Source organism: Andrena cerasifolii, chromosome 9 (assembly GCF_050908995.1).
Source record: "Andrena cerasifolii isolate SP2316 chromosome 9, iyAndCera1_principal, whole genome shotgun sequence".
NCBI lineage: Eukaryota > Metazoa > Arthropoda > Insecta > Hymenoptera > Andrenidae > Andrena > Andrena cerasifolii.
This window is the reverse complement of record NC_135126.1, coordinates 15,901,079-15,915,261: the sequence shown is the minus strand read 5'-3', so window position 1 is coordinate 15,915,261 and position 14,183 is coordinate 15,901,079. Positions and strand designations below refer to the sequence as shown.

The following is a 14,183-nucleotide window of genomic DNA, read 5'->3' as shown; positions in this document are numbered from 1 at the left end:
CCTGTCTTTCAAGCAGCTTCAACAGTTCGAAGCTCGCCTGGAAGCCATAAGTAACGTCGACACGCATTTCTGTTTTCAGATACCATGTCCACGATAGCAGTCGGTCAGTCGAGCAAACAGTCGGGAGGCATCGACAACGCGGCACAGTTTTTGGTGACTGGCGGACCGAGCAGTTCTGACAGTCAAGAGTCTCCGGTGCAGCAGTCGAACGAGGGCATCGACGTGGCGTGCAAAGTCGGGAATGGATTGCTGTACGGAAACGCGAGGTTGCAAGAGGCTTGGGAACCGGAGGGTAAAGTCTCACCGGACACACCCTGGCGATACGTTCCCGCGTCTACGAACTCGTTGAACATGGAGCCCTTGAACTCTAGATACTCGGACAATTCGGAGAACGTGCAGAGCGTGCTGCAGATCATCAACAAGGGTCAGGGTATCGAGATGGCGAGCGGACAGATTTATCAGACGAATACGAAAAAGTATTTCATGAACCACACTCTGGAGCCGTTTCAACAGTATTCGAACAAAAGTAACGCGATGAAGACACCGTTGAATCCTAGACTAGACCGAGAGTTGTTGCAGCAGAAGATGGAGAGGAAAGCGGCGGCAACGGAGCGCGAGATGAGGCTACAGAAAAGCTTGTCCGACGAGTGCGAAGATTTGGGCGTGGACGAGCCGAGTACCAGCGACTTGTTCCCGGAGGCGGATTTACTCTTCGACACGAACCACTCGCCATCGTTCGATCACTCCTCTCAGGATGCGTCTTGCAGCCAGCCACTCGGGATGAAGTCGTACAGCGGTTCCTATTTTCGGTCCCTGGACTCGTCGAGCGGCAGCAGGGATGCCAGTCCGGTGGCAGACTTCAAGCTGAACGAACGGAGGAGAACCACCACCAGCCAGCGGACGAGGTCCTTGACGACGGACTCCTCGAAGAGGTCGAAAAGGAACAAGGCGGAGGACCTGCATCTGGAGAATCCGGCGAAGCACATGCGCTTGACCCTGGACAACTTGAGCCAGGACGATGCGTCGAACAGCAACTCAGATATCTCGAGGCTCTCGCCGACGAACTTGGGCTCGTTGGAGAACGATTCGTTGAAGGACATCGATCGAGCGAAGATCGCCTCAAGGAACGGCTCGAAAGAGGGCTCGCCGAGCAGAGTATCCAACATTCCGTCGAACATGAAGCTGGACATTGACTTGGATTCGGAATCCCTGCCACCGACCATCAACGTGAATAACGCATCAGCGGCTAGTTCTGGCGACGAGAGTTTGACTTTGCTAAGCGGTACCACCGCCGACGTCACCATACCTTCGCCGCTTTCGCCGATCGCTGGCCCGATGCTGTCGACTCATAAGTACACCTACACCAATAAGAAGCGAATACCGTCGAAGGTGACCAGGATGGATTACTTGTCGTGGGAGAGCCCGATGTCCGAGAGGACGAGGTCGAGCAGCGACGAGGAGGATTCCAGCATAAGCGAATCGATAGGCAGTCAGCCGGAGGAGAACGCTCTGAGCAACGGCCTGGACGATAGCGTGCAGAGCCTCAAGTCCCTGACGAGCGAGCGGCGTTGCAATTATTTAAAAAAGAAGGACAAGGTGCAAGTGAACACCAGAGTGATGCTGAATCGATCGGATCATCACAAGGGCAGCTTCTCGAAGCGCATCAAGGCGAACGAATCGCTCCAGGACTCGATGATAGTCTCCAGCGATAAAGCGTCCGAGCCGTCGGACGACGAGGGAAGCAACATCGCTTTGGTCGAGCCAGACTGTCGAGCCAGACGATCCAGCTTGCGCGGCCACGTTAAGAAGGGGTGCGCCTGCTGCAACGGGTCCCCGGAGAGACCGAAGAAGAAGTCCGTCAAGTCAGATCATTCGAGATTAAAGAAACGACTGTCTTCGAAACAGGTGGGGAAGAAAAGGTAGTCCTAGCGTTCGAAGGCTCGCCGGAGCATCGCGTGTTCTAACGTAATGGTACGCTTGTCCCTGCGGCGCGCAATCCAATCCAGTCGGACCGCAGAGGAATAGGCGGAGGAGGAAGAGAGTTCCCGGATTGTCGAACGCATCGCTCCCCTCGGACGTTCTGAGGACGAAGCCGCGGACCTGTAAATCCGACGATAGCAAGAACGAGAGGAGGCGCATCGAAGGAACCGAATCGCTCGGAGTTCGCTCGGGTCGGCCTCGACGATCCATAAAAATAACAAGCTTGTAAATATTCATATAGTAGCAAACAAACATGAGAGTTGTTGGATGGAGGAGAAACTTTTCTGGCATCCCCGTAACTCGGTGTGTGCCTATCTTCTGTATAGGCAAAGAATGTTAATCGCGAGGCAATCGCTCGCGAGGTAAATACGATTTGCAAGGGAGAGAGGACGAAACGAAACGATTCATTAGCGGTTCTCGACGAGAATAGATCATCCTTTTACCACTAGATGTTATTACGATACCTAGATGTAAGGTACAGATTATAATGAATGGCAGACTTAGATTAAATCGTTAAGAATATTAGAGACGCAATCTAGTCAAGAGATAAGGTTTGTGGCGAGGAATAAGCGAGTCGAGGGGAAGAATAAGAGAGAAATACGAGTGAAAGGAAAAGGAAGCGGATGGATAAGAAAGGGAGAAAGAATGCTGGAGGTAGAGTGAGAGAGAAAAAACGAAAGAGAAAATAGAATGTATCCGATTGTTGATAGATCCCTCGCAAACTGAAGAGCCTGAATTTATAATTCTGTCTCTACTGTATCTATCATGATGATACTATTCCACGTTCTTACACGGTGTGGTCAGACTGAGTAGACGAATAGACCATAGATCTCGTTCGGTGAATTAACGTAGTAAGACACGCATTGAACTTTTGCCTTTCCGCGTAACGCTTCTCGATAAACTTAGAACCTTATCTTTGTAATCGGGACGATCCTTGTAAATTGTAGTATCATACCTCGAATCGAAGGAGTACTGGATGATTAAAAACGGACGATCGATAGAAGCCGAATACACGGCGAAGAAATAACAGATATCGAGAACGGAGGAGATAGAAGAGGGAAAGAAACGAGGAAAGAGATATATGCATACATATGTGTGTGTGTGTGTGTATATATATATATATATAATATATAAATATATATATATATATAATATATATAAATATATGTATGTATGCATGTATACTAAAATCAACTTGTCTGTCGTACGGGCCGACCATACCTTGTCACGGTGCATGTAAAAAAACGTACCCAAAAAATTGTACATTACGTAGACAATTCATTAAAAGTATAATATTATATCGCTGCACTTTAGTACAAAATCGCTTCACCTTGTTTTCAGAATGACAGGTTTATATATCATCTTTCGGTGTGCTCTGTCGTGACGCGTGAGAATGCCTGCAATTTATTATAAATTATAAACAAACAAACAAACAAAAAAAATATGATACACTTGTAAAGGTTGTGTGATTAAGCTACGAGAAAAAAACACTGAGATGAATTTGCGTACGTTTCTTTCGCGCCTTGGTCGCGGAGTGATTCTATTGAAAAAAAATTCCCGCGCGTACATGGCTAGAATTCGTTAACCAGGAGGCGTTTGTTATTATTGTCCTCCGGCGCAGAAGCTAAGAGTTAAGGATGTTGAAAAGTAATGTTCCTGTGAATAGTCTCCTTTCGTGATACGAACCAAAGTGACTCTCCGTTTAATGAAAAGCAAGTGAATTAAAGAGAAACGACACAATGAGGATGAGGAAGATTGGAGGAGGAGGAGGAGGAAGAGGAGGGGGAAGAGACAGAAGAGCGTGGGAGATATGTATGAAATTTACTGTCTTTCTTGTAATTGGGTGTAAATTGTATTGATTCGATTGCTTCTCGATTCTGGACGTGTTAATGTAAGATAGATATCTTCTTTTTCATATTTCCATTCTATCGGCGACGATTAGTCACACAAAACAAAGAAGAAGGAGAAGAAGAAGAAAACTCTACCTCGTGCGCGTGCTGATCATCTTTCGTAGTTCTCGTCGTGTTTTTAAGAAGTTTCTACGTCGCGTGTAGACCAAAGAAATCGCCCGCTGTTGCTCCAACGATTTACAATAACAATAATAGACAATCTGTAATCTGTGTTGCAAAGATTCGAGTGTTAAACATATTAGAGGCAACTTTGACCCTAGTGTATGCATTCTTAGCAATGGTCCATCTAAAAAGGACAAAACTTTGAAGACCATTGATCTAGATCTAACTATGCTTTTCTAAGTTCACTGTCCTCTATTTCACGGGGAGGCCCGCAGTTCCTTGTACAACCAAAAGGGGGATGATTTCTCGCCAAAAAACGAGCAGAAAATGTGAAAGACAAAGGAAAGAAATTGGTAGCACGTATTTCCGAGCGAGATATCGTCCCCTTTTCGCCGGTGCCACAAGTCGCGATACATCCTAAACGTTATACTTGCCCTAACCGCCTGTTTGTAAATAACTATACACTCCGATGTCCACGAGTCCCCGTCATGTTCTTCAACGAACCGTCTCGAAAACCTTTCAAAACGATCCGACGAGTTTTCAGCGGCGCGAGTCGGCGAGGACGATACCGCGTTATCGCTGTTGTCTAAAGAGTAAGCTCTTATCTTCCTGTACATTTAAAGCGAGGTAAGAAGAAGACAGGGAAGACTGCGAGGAGTGGACGGAGTAGAAGAGGGCGAATGACGATAAGCAGTAACAGAGAAAGAGAGAGAGAGCGAGCGAGCGAAAGAGACAGTGAGTGAGAGAGAGAGAGAGAGAGAGAGAGAGAGAGAGAGAGAGAGAGAGAGAGAGAGAGAGAGAAACGGACGAACGAACAGACGGCAGACACATGGACAGAGACGTTTAGCAAAGGAGATGCATCTGTGTGTAGATGTAAATTTTTGAAGGAGCGTCGCACCAAAATAATAATACGTATTTTTCGACGGGATGGGAAAGGAAGGAACGTTACGTGCAAACTTATACGTTAGAGCAAAGCGAGCGAGAGAGGGAGAGCGTGAAGGGAATAATTCGTTTGTCATTGATAGCCTGGCCTTTTTCGCCACCTTTAGTCGTACCAATCGCATTTATAATAGAGGGGTAACTGTAGTCTTCGTAAAGAACAACTCGTGAGTGGACTTAATTAAGAGAGAGACTGCGAAAAACGTAGAAGAAACGCTTAATGATGAACAAAAGTTTTCCAGGGCCGAGAGAACTTTTTCGAGGTACTTAAATAAAGAGAGGAAAAAACGAGATTAAGGACGAGTGATACGGACAAGTGGGAAGACCGAGAAGGAGAGAGAGAAGGTGGGGAAGAAAATTAAAGAAACCGCTTCATACTGGCCGTTAAACGTGATCGACTTAAGAAGTTTTTGTATCGTATCGTATCGTATCGTATCGTATCGTTCTGTTTGTTAAGACTACTGTTTTTTCTCACTCGAAGCATCCCTTACTATACCAGTATTCGAGACGACGATGATTGTTGCCGTGTCACTTTGATATCCGTAATTGAGCAATGCGAAGAAAATTAGTGTACATGAGGGGGGGAGAGTGTGCGTGGTGTGTGAACGAGAGAGAGAGAGAGAGAGAGAGAGAGAGAGAGAGAGGGAGAGAGCGAGAGGGAGAGAGAAGTAGGAAACGGCCGTACACTGCAAAAACGTACATTCATTAAGGATACGTACTGTCGTTTAGCACAAATCAGTTAAAGATCGAGGGATTAAGTGGACGTAAACGATGAGGGAGCGCGTTAAGGGCGGGGATAGTTGTTGAAGGAGAAGGGAAAGATGGGAGAGGAGTGTAATAGTCACTGGGTACAGTCATGTCCGATGAGGAAACAGGAAATAACGAAAGATCTGCTTCTCTGTATATACATACATATATGAAAGAAATAATACAGTATAAAGAAAGAGAAAATACACCACACGCCACACGCCACACGCCACACGCCATACACTACACATACGCGCGCGGATGAAGGGAACATTTCTTTTCTAAACGTATACCGCTATACATATGCACTGTAATTAAATACAAAGCGCTGATAACACATATTTTCGAGGTATGCAACCAGTCGGAGGATGTTTCTTCGGTGACGATCGCGATTCGATCCAAAACACACGTCATACGCGCATTTGTTTAACGTAGAATCGATGTTTACATGTAAATACACGCGCCCGTCGACATTTATATGTAAATATTTGACGAGCGTTAAGCGACAAAGATTACGCATAAAATTCATTGCAACCTTCGTAGTTCTCTGTGCGTGATACGTATGTATGTATTAATCAATCAATGAAACCTTCGTGAATCCCGACGAAGGGTAACGGGCCTCGTGTTGCTTCGACGAATTTCTTCTGTAAAGCGCGGGTCCTGAAACGAAAGTATCGGATTTTTGGAACTGCTTAAGATTCGCTCTACCGTGAAATGACTCAAAGCGTGTAGCGCGATCTTGGCTATCGAAATTGAAGGATTTTTCGGAAAAATTACTCGACCGCTGAACAGCATTCTATCGCTTAGTTCGATTATTGGCATAAATGTTCCTTTGTTCGTCACTGTCACGCTTACTTGCAGTACCCATTCACCCCCGATAGTACATCATGAACTTGTTCATTGTATCCCCGCTTTCAGATCCAACTGAATGCTACCCGATCGAAATCTGGATCATAAAGAGTTGAGACCGCTATCGTGGCTTTTCTGGATATTGGATGTGCAAATACTCGAATACTCGAATGTTCGTTACGCGCGGATTCGAAGGTCGAATACATTGAACACGGGAGTTATTTAATTGTAAAATTTTCATTGAAACGGCGTTCTTTTAAATATCTTCTTACTCGAGCCGCTGATTTCTGATTTAATTGAGTTTCACATCGATAGAACTGTTATAAATATATCTTATCTTAAGAGCTTCGAATCCCTATCAGTGACCGTGTGCTCGAATATCTGAATGCTAAGAACTGTGAAGTGCATCAGGAGGAGAACACGCTAGAGCTGAAGGAAAAGTGTTGGTTCTATTTGCAGTTGCAAATAACTAGCATGTCGAGTAGTTTGCGAAATCGATGATGCGAAGGGAATAGAGACAAGACAGATTACCAGAAATTAACGGAAATAATCGCTCGTTCTCGTTGGTTTTTATCGATGGCGAGGGGAAGAAAACGAAGAAATGCTCCGTGGATATGACTGTACAGCGTATTAACTTGTCCGGAGGTACATATATTGAGAATCCTTTTACAAAACGAAGTATTAAGGATTGCATATTGTACATAAACAAGACATATTTTCTATATAAGGGACGTCGCTCGGTAAGGCCGATGGCTCGAAAAATATTGCAATATTATGGTAATTCTTTTAAGCGGTAGGATAGCCTTTAATCGTTTTATGTAATGTAATGATAGAAGAGGGTCTGGCAGAATAAAAGTGAAAGTTCTGTATTTAAACATCTTCTGAAACGTCTACATTTATTCAGCTATCGTTCATTCGCATTCGCCTTTGGCGCTTAATTACTGGCTTAAACACTAGCTTAAAGGTAAGAACCATTTTCTACCTTTCACTGAAATGTAAAAGGCAGTGACGAATTAAAGTATCATCGATACAGGGTTCGTTTTATGTACAAATGAATGTATTTCTATCATTTATAGTACAACTACGTTCATACAACAGATGTTGTCACACCTATAGGCAGAACTTCTTTTCTAATAGATCTTAAGCATGATCCGAAGCATTAGCGTTAGCGGTTCCGTGCTCTTTCCGCTGGTTTTCCATTTCCTGAAACGAAGAACATTTAGGAAAGTGATGAATAGGATAAAAGCACCGCAAACTTACTCGCTGAATGATGTCTAATAACGTGGCGTTTTCGTTCGACTGAAAGAATTCATTTATTTCTTGCGGAATGCAAAAATGATTCGGTGCTTTCGGTTGGATACCAATTTCTTCACCGATGAATCTGAATTCTGGCACGTCGTTTATCTGATTTTGTAATTCTTCGTACGTGAAAAGCGTTCCTTTGGTAGCCGATTCATCCAAAGGACCAAAGTCAACTATCTTCACTTTTTCTTTCTCGTAGCGTATAACATCGAACGAATCTGCAATGTTGTACGGCTTTTCTCCCGTTAACCGTTTATGGTAATGTGATATAAAAATTATACAACATTTCTCCACTTACAATTACTCAATGGAAACCTGTTTTTAATACGTTCCATAAATAAGCTCTTGATGTCTATTTGTATATTATACTTTTCCGATTCGTTGTAGCTGTGGTACTGCGATATATCTCGTTGACTAATCGCTATTCATAATTAGAATGATAATCCAATCGGATAAATATATTACAGAGCAATACAGAACACTAAATGTCAAGACAATTTATCACCTGTAAGTTCATTTTCTATCACGAAGCAGCGAAATTCGGTGCATGGATTAATATCTCGCCACTGCTTTAACACAAGGCAAGACGTCAGAGGAACGTCATGATCCGCGTAATTCTTAACGTTATTTAGGTCTCTCGCGATTCTATCCGAGCTCTTTAGCAGCAAAAACACCTCTTCCAGCGTGTTGCATTTAAGAGTTTTGGTTGGCGCAACCCAAGTAGCATCCTGAAAAGAAATGAAAATAAATCAGCATAACAGAAGAAGATAAAAATGTACGTTTTATCATTGAAATCATAATTGACGTACTAAAGGTGAACTCCAGTTGCCCTTAATAAAGATCGCGCCGTACTCATCTATGACATCTTGAATCTTCTGACTGAACACTGGAAATGTTGGTTGAGCCTCCAGCGCATGCTGAAAAAAACATTTTGTATTTATTTTATCCATAGCAATGATTTAATTAGTTTCGCATACACGGTATATTAAATCTACCTCTTCGTCCAATACTGGCGATCCATCTGCCCACTTATCATTCTGTAACGCAGTGTTCGTTGCCTCGACAGGCATCAGAAATGCATCGTGCTCTAAGTACTCGAGCACATTGTTAGGAATGTGAAGAATAGTGGCTTTCAAGGAATCTTTATGAAATTGTGGATACCATGATGAAAAGGAACATTCGTATTTTAAACTGCTCACCATATTAATGCCTAAACCGAACGTTTGCAAGCATTTTTATGTAAACTTTTAGGTACTGGTAGGTAACAAAATAATCAGAACTGAAGCAAGACTTACAATAACGATATCGATAGCAATACAACGATCAATTTAACAATTCCGCATTCATGCGCATTCCGTTTTTATTTGGTTCTATATAAATCGAACATGAATCCTGAAACACATGAAACATTTCAAACGTTACCAAAGAATGGGAAATAATCGAGGATTGGTGTATTACGCTTGGAACATCGTGTTTGCTAGCCGCACCTGGCCGCACCTTCGTTAGTGTGATGCTGATGACGCTTTCATCAGCGCAATTAGGTATATAGAATCGTTGCTGCGAAGCAAGAAAATAATGCACCATGAATACGAATCGGGATTAGATATTAAAATTTACAACAGTCGCGATAGGCGCTCGTACGGAATCTTTTTAACTGCAAGATAAAATCCAGTTACATCGAGTCGGGTTACGTGCTCGAGTCTACATATATAAAATGGCAACCTTACAGAGAAGATGATCTGCGCGTCTCTGTTCGATCATGTTTTTCCGTTTATTCACCGAGCGGTACATATCGTAGCGTTTGTTTAATACAAACATTTATTTCGGTAGGTGATTCTTTATTAGATCGAACGATCCAAGTTGTGGAAGTGGCTATTACATCGTAATGGTAGAAATACGTAATCGCAACAGTTAACCTACTGACAGCTCTTATTGAATTTTTGTATAGGTTGCTTGTACGGTAGAAGAATTTGAAAATGGCAAGAACGAGGCTTTCGGAGGAAGTGTTCCTGGATGCGATCGGTCAGAGGAAAGTCATGCACTGTATCGCGTATCAGCTAAATGTGTCAACGTCGATATTTTTAAGCATCTGAGATACGCTGCGATTATATAAACATTCCAGGCGGAATACGTGTAGCGTGTAGCGAACGGGATCGTTATACCTCGCTCATAATATGGGTAAGCGAGCGCCTATTCTAACTTTTATAGAAATCTCTAGGTTATATTTGTATCGGCTGTAAAGGGCTTTGCGTTTTAAGTGATGGCAGGGAACGAAAGTACCCCTGGATCTTTGACGGAGGATTCGCTATCCACGAGGCTGCAATGGCTTCGTCAGCGGCGGGAAGCTCTGCAAGAAAAGTTAGCTCAAAAGAATAACGAGCTTAAAAATCTATGCGTAGAGGAGGCAGAATTGACTGGTGTTTTGCCAGCAGAGATCCCGTTAGAGCCTGGAGAAAGTCCGCCAGTATTCAGGAGAAGAGTTGGAACAGCATTTACGTATCCGCAGAACTTAATTAATAAACTGAAAACAAACGAAGTTGTACGTCTTATAATTGTCTAGATTATGAAGAAATCTATCCATTTGGATGTGTAACCAGACCAACGAAATCCATTTTTGCGCAGGAGGAGTCCACCTTAGAATTAGAGCGACAAGTACAAATCGGTATAGTGGAAGCTGCCTTAGGAATCGTGAACGATCCAACGGAAAGCAAAGCGGTACGTCGTAAGCACAGATTAGTGTATCAACAAAGTCAGCGCAGGCTTCAGGAGTTGGAAGCCCGGTTGAATTTTATAAGACAGAGTCGCAGCAAAACGCATCATTCGACGCAACTCCAACACTCCACAGTCTACAATGCTCAGCCGCATTTATACACGAACGTGAAGCACAGAACAAAGAAACCTCGGCCACCGCTAGACAGCACAGGTACTGGATTATCAATGCTCGATAGCAAACGATTCTGTTTCCCTAATTGTATCTTGAACGTGTGTTTCTACAGGGAACGACGCGAACTCAAAAGTCACGAAAGGTTTGCTTCAAGACGATGGTATAAGCTTAAGTCCACTAGGATCGGAAGATAAATGTAATACTTATCCCGTTCACGGATACGATGATCAAGGGCTTGTGTCTAATACCTGCAATCACAATCACGTTGGTGCTTACTGTCCGACAATCTCCGATCAGCGGCAAAATATCAAGATAATAGAGCACGATCATAACGATAATCAAAACGTCTACATACTGCCTGACCAATATCGAACGCGAACGTATTCCCACGGGAGCGGTGGTTCGCGCGGTCAGAATCACTATCAAGACAACGAGCGAATGTATCGTCCACTGCCAAACACGTATACCGAAGAAGAGCGGCAAATACGGTATCGTCAGTTGCAACAGCAACTACAGGATCAGACTCACAACTATCAACAGTACACCGAGTACAAGCAATTGGACAACGATGTTCAGCGAAGATCCGGTCCGGAATACTACGACAGAGACTTTCGTACGCTACATTATTCGCAGATACCCGAATTTCCAGTCTACCATAAAAATAACTCTCAACCACAGTCGTTGAGACGGGATCGTGATTCTAGTGGGAGTAAAAATTTACGATACACGGATTCACTTAGCGAGGTGCAGATGCCTTTGGGCTATTGGATGCGATACGAGGATGAAATTGTCTGGTGCACAGACGATCAACCTGCCGCGGATAGATTCGGTAGCTTGGACCGAAGGAAGCGCAATGCCACCCAACACACTGCCAGTATAGGCGCTGACATACAGCCACGATACCGCGCGGTATCTATAGGGGGAAGTAAAAATTCTCCTTCTGTCGCGTCCCATCAGAATGCCTCTGTTCACTTGCTCCCGTTGTCCGAGCAACCGTCGGCGAACAATAAAATGCTGCTCCGTACGCAATCGTTGGGTAGCGTGGAGAAATGGCACTCGAGTCATTTACACGAACTGTACGACGGTAAAGACACCACTGATAATGTCAGCCGCAAAGGCAGAGAGAAAGAATGGTATGAAACCTCTTTAGATTCGGGCACGAGCCCAGGACTGGAGCTCGGCTTGGTAACGTCGCACAAAAACGTTCATTACCAGTCCACTCTTCCAGCCTACTCTAAATCCTCTCATGCTGGCAACGGCGATGACGGGAAGAGTAATTATATTTCTCCGATTAGCCGTAAAACAGACGCAGCAACGACGGAGAACGAGCAACAGTTGCAGCCGCTGTCGTCAAATCGTTACGAACAAACGCGGAAGAAAGTGCTTGAAATCCCAGCCGAATCGAAATCGTCTCAGGAGATAAGCGAGGAGACGATTATATTGGGATCGTCCCAGAACTGTACGATCGTTCAGGCTGGGAAATATCAACCGTATAGGGAAGTCACAAAACCATTCGAAATGTCTGACTTTTATAAATACTCCACCAAGTTCCGTAAAAGAAACGAAACGAATGGTCCGAACAGTTCGAGCGATGCTCAGGATGATTCTCGAAGCGTGCACTGTACTGGGACAGACGCGGATCCGCACGCGGAATCTGATTCCCCAAGTACCCTGCACAACGGATCGGTTGCCAATTCGGTTCAAAAAAGGATCTATCAACCAGTTCAGCGAATGACCTGTCAGCCTTATCTTACGTCATTGAGGTAATCGTTTGCCTGTGCATAAATTGGGGACAATCTGAAAGGGCGACGCGAAATAGAAATGATAGGCTGGACCTGTCGAAAGAAATATTCACAGTTTATTCTGAATTCGTGGCAGATTGAAATATAAGATTTCGAAATTGGAGTAATTTCTGCTACGATGCGGCATTCGTGTTCCAAGGGATTCTAAACCAATGGCTACAAATCAATTAGCGTTGATGGTATATAATTGATATTACCAATACCGCTTCTGTGCAATAAAAATAATTGTACTTTGAAAAGGTGTGAGCCCTTTTACGATATTAAATCCAAAAGCATTTGAAAATGTTTTGAGGATCGACTGCCTCGATACCGAGACCTGATTAGTGCCTTATGTTAATTGAAATTCTTATCAAAATTATACGAATGGTATATAAATACTTAGCAATTTATTGCTTCAGAAACAAATCAAGACTTACGCGTTATGTGATTTATGAACAATACGAGCACGAAACATTGATTGATTAGGTAGTCAATTAGTGATTAGTTCATCGTAAAGGATGATGGAATAGTACTGACTGCATTTATTCGCCACACAAATTACGAATAAATATTTTTATAATTGTTTTTATAGTATAAATATTGTACTATACAGTTTGAAGACTTGCTTCCAAACAATTGGAAGAGTTAAAAGTATATGAATGCATAAAAGAGAAGTACTGGTGAGATAATAAACGTTAGAAAATAGAAAATACATGAATTACGTATTATCGACAAAGAATGATTCTTCGAATCATATATTTCAATATATCATTATGTACTCGTATATATTATTATAGTACCAGTATTCTACGTAATGTTCATACGTTCATAGTAGAACAACAGTACATTAGATTCCATTAATTTTGCGTGCCTTTGATCTTAGAGCCAAAGATACAAACGATGCTTTGGTTAGAAATATCTTATATTTATTCAAATGGAATATATGTATATTTCGAATCTACGAATATAATAAAATTGTATTTAGTTCCATAAAAATATTCATAATACCATTTTGATGTTATGTATCTAGAGACGCGGTAGCGTCTCGACCCCAAGTACAGGAAAGACACCCTGTATATGTCGACTGTCGCTACCGTGTAAGTACCTTTACTCGTCGCGGAGCTATTCCAACCTAACCTGAAACTTATTTCCTTAATATCTCATCACGCCTGCAATATTTTCTAAATTTAAACGCATTTTTCTTATGTAAACCGCATATAAGCTTTCGAATAAGACCAATTTCAATAAAATCGGTCCGCGCATAACCGAGATATCGTAATATCATCTCGTGAATCTGTCAGATGCGATAAGGTTTTTCTCCTGATTCTCCAACAAAATTTTGTCGACATAATACGTATACGCGTTACACGCACACCTTCAGCCAAAACGGAACTAACACACGTTTCGTTCGTCAATCGCTATCTTCGCTATGCAATCTACTCCAAATTTTGACAGCTTACCGTCAAGTTATAACCAAGTTATAAACGTGTTTTTACAAATATATACATAAATGAATTTCTTTTTAATTTAAATGATAAAAACCAATTTAAACGAATTCTACCAATTCAATTGTCTTGAAGCTTTGCAGGCGTGCGTAGTTTTGATGACAATACAATATATTTAAAAAAAAGACCCGAAAGGATGAAAAAATTATCCAGTCATCAATTAATAACATAATAATAATTTATA

At 42.7% G+C, this 14,183-nt stretch overlaps 3 protein-coding genes across 9 annotated transcripts in view; 2 read left to right on the top strand and 1 right to left on the bottom strand.

Moving 5' to 3' along the window:
- The window catches only part of LOC143372901 (uncharacterized), a 37,402-nt gene extending 34,768 nt beyond the window's left edge, over window positions 1–2,634 (top strand). For all 5 annotated transcript variants that reach the window (XM_076819527.1, XM_076819526.1, XM_076819530.1 and 2 more), the window contains one exon: window positions 80–2,634. In XM_076819527.1, the coding sequence (XP_076675642.1) occupies window positions 80–1,923 (1,844 nt within the window). In that variant the 3' untranslated portion in view covers window positions 1,924–2,634. The remainder of the gene's footprint in view (window positions 1–79) is intronic.
- A 4,928-nt stretch (window positions 2,635–7,562) lies between these two features.
- On the bottom strand, window positions 7,563–9,474 carry LOC143372907 (translation initiation factor eIF2 assembly protein). Of its 3 annotated transcripts, none has more exons than XM_076819542.1 (8): window positions 9,327–9,474; window positions 9,125–9,221; window positions 8,825–9,039; window positions 8,639–8,746; window positions 8,335–8,557; window positions 8,128–8,250; window positions 7,788–8,047; window positions 7,563–7,730 (listed from the first exon to the last, which is right to left on the bottom strand). In XM_076819542.1, exons 3-8 carry the CDS (start codon window positions 9,029–9,031, stop codon window positions 7,668–7,670), a joined length of 984 nt encoding a protein of 327 aa, XP_076675657.1. In that variant the 5' UTR covers window positions 9,032–9,039; window positions 9,125–9,221; window positions 9,327–9,474; the 3' UTR covers window positions 7,563–7,667. The 3 variants fall into 3 exon arrangements, with proteins under 3 accessions (XP_076675657.1, XP_076675659.1, XP_076675658.1); XM_076819544.1 differs by having other exon boundaries at window positions 8,639–8,743; XM_076819543.1 differs by having other exon boundaries at window positions 9,317–9,456.
- A 384-nt stretch (window positions 9,475–9,858) lies between these two features.
- Sstn (stepping stone) lies at window positions 9,859–13,540 on the top strand. Its single transcript, XM_076819536.1, has 4 exons — window positions 9,859–10,007; window positions 10,088–10,368; window positions 10,452–10,752; window positions 10,826–13,540. The coding sequence occupies exons 1-4, from the start codon at window positions 10,004–10,006 to the stop codon at window positions 12,478–12,480; spliced, it is 2,241 nt and encodes a 746-aa protein (XP_076675651.1). The 5' UTR covers window positions 9,859–10,003; the 3' UTR covers window positions 12,481–13,540.
- The last annotated feature ends 643 nt before the right edge of the window (window positions 13,541–14,183 follow it).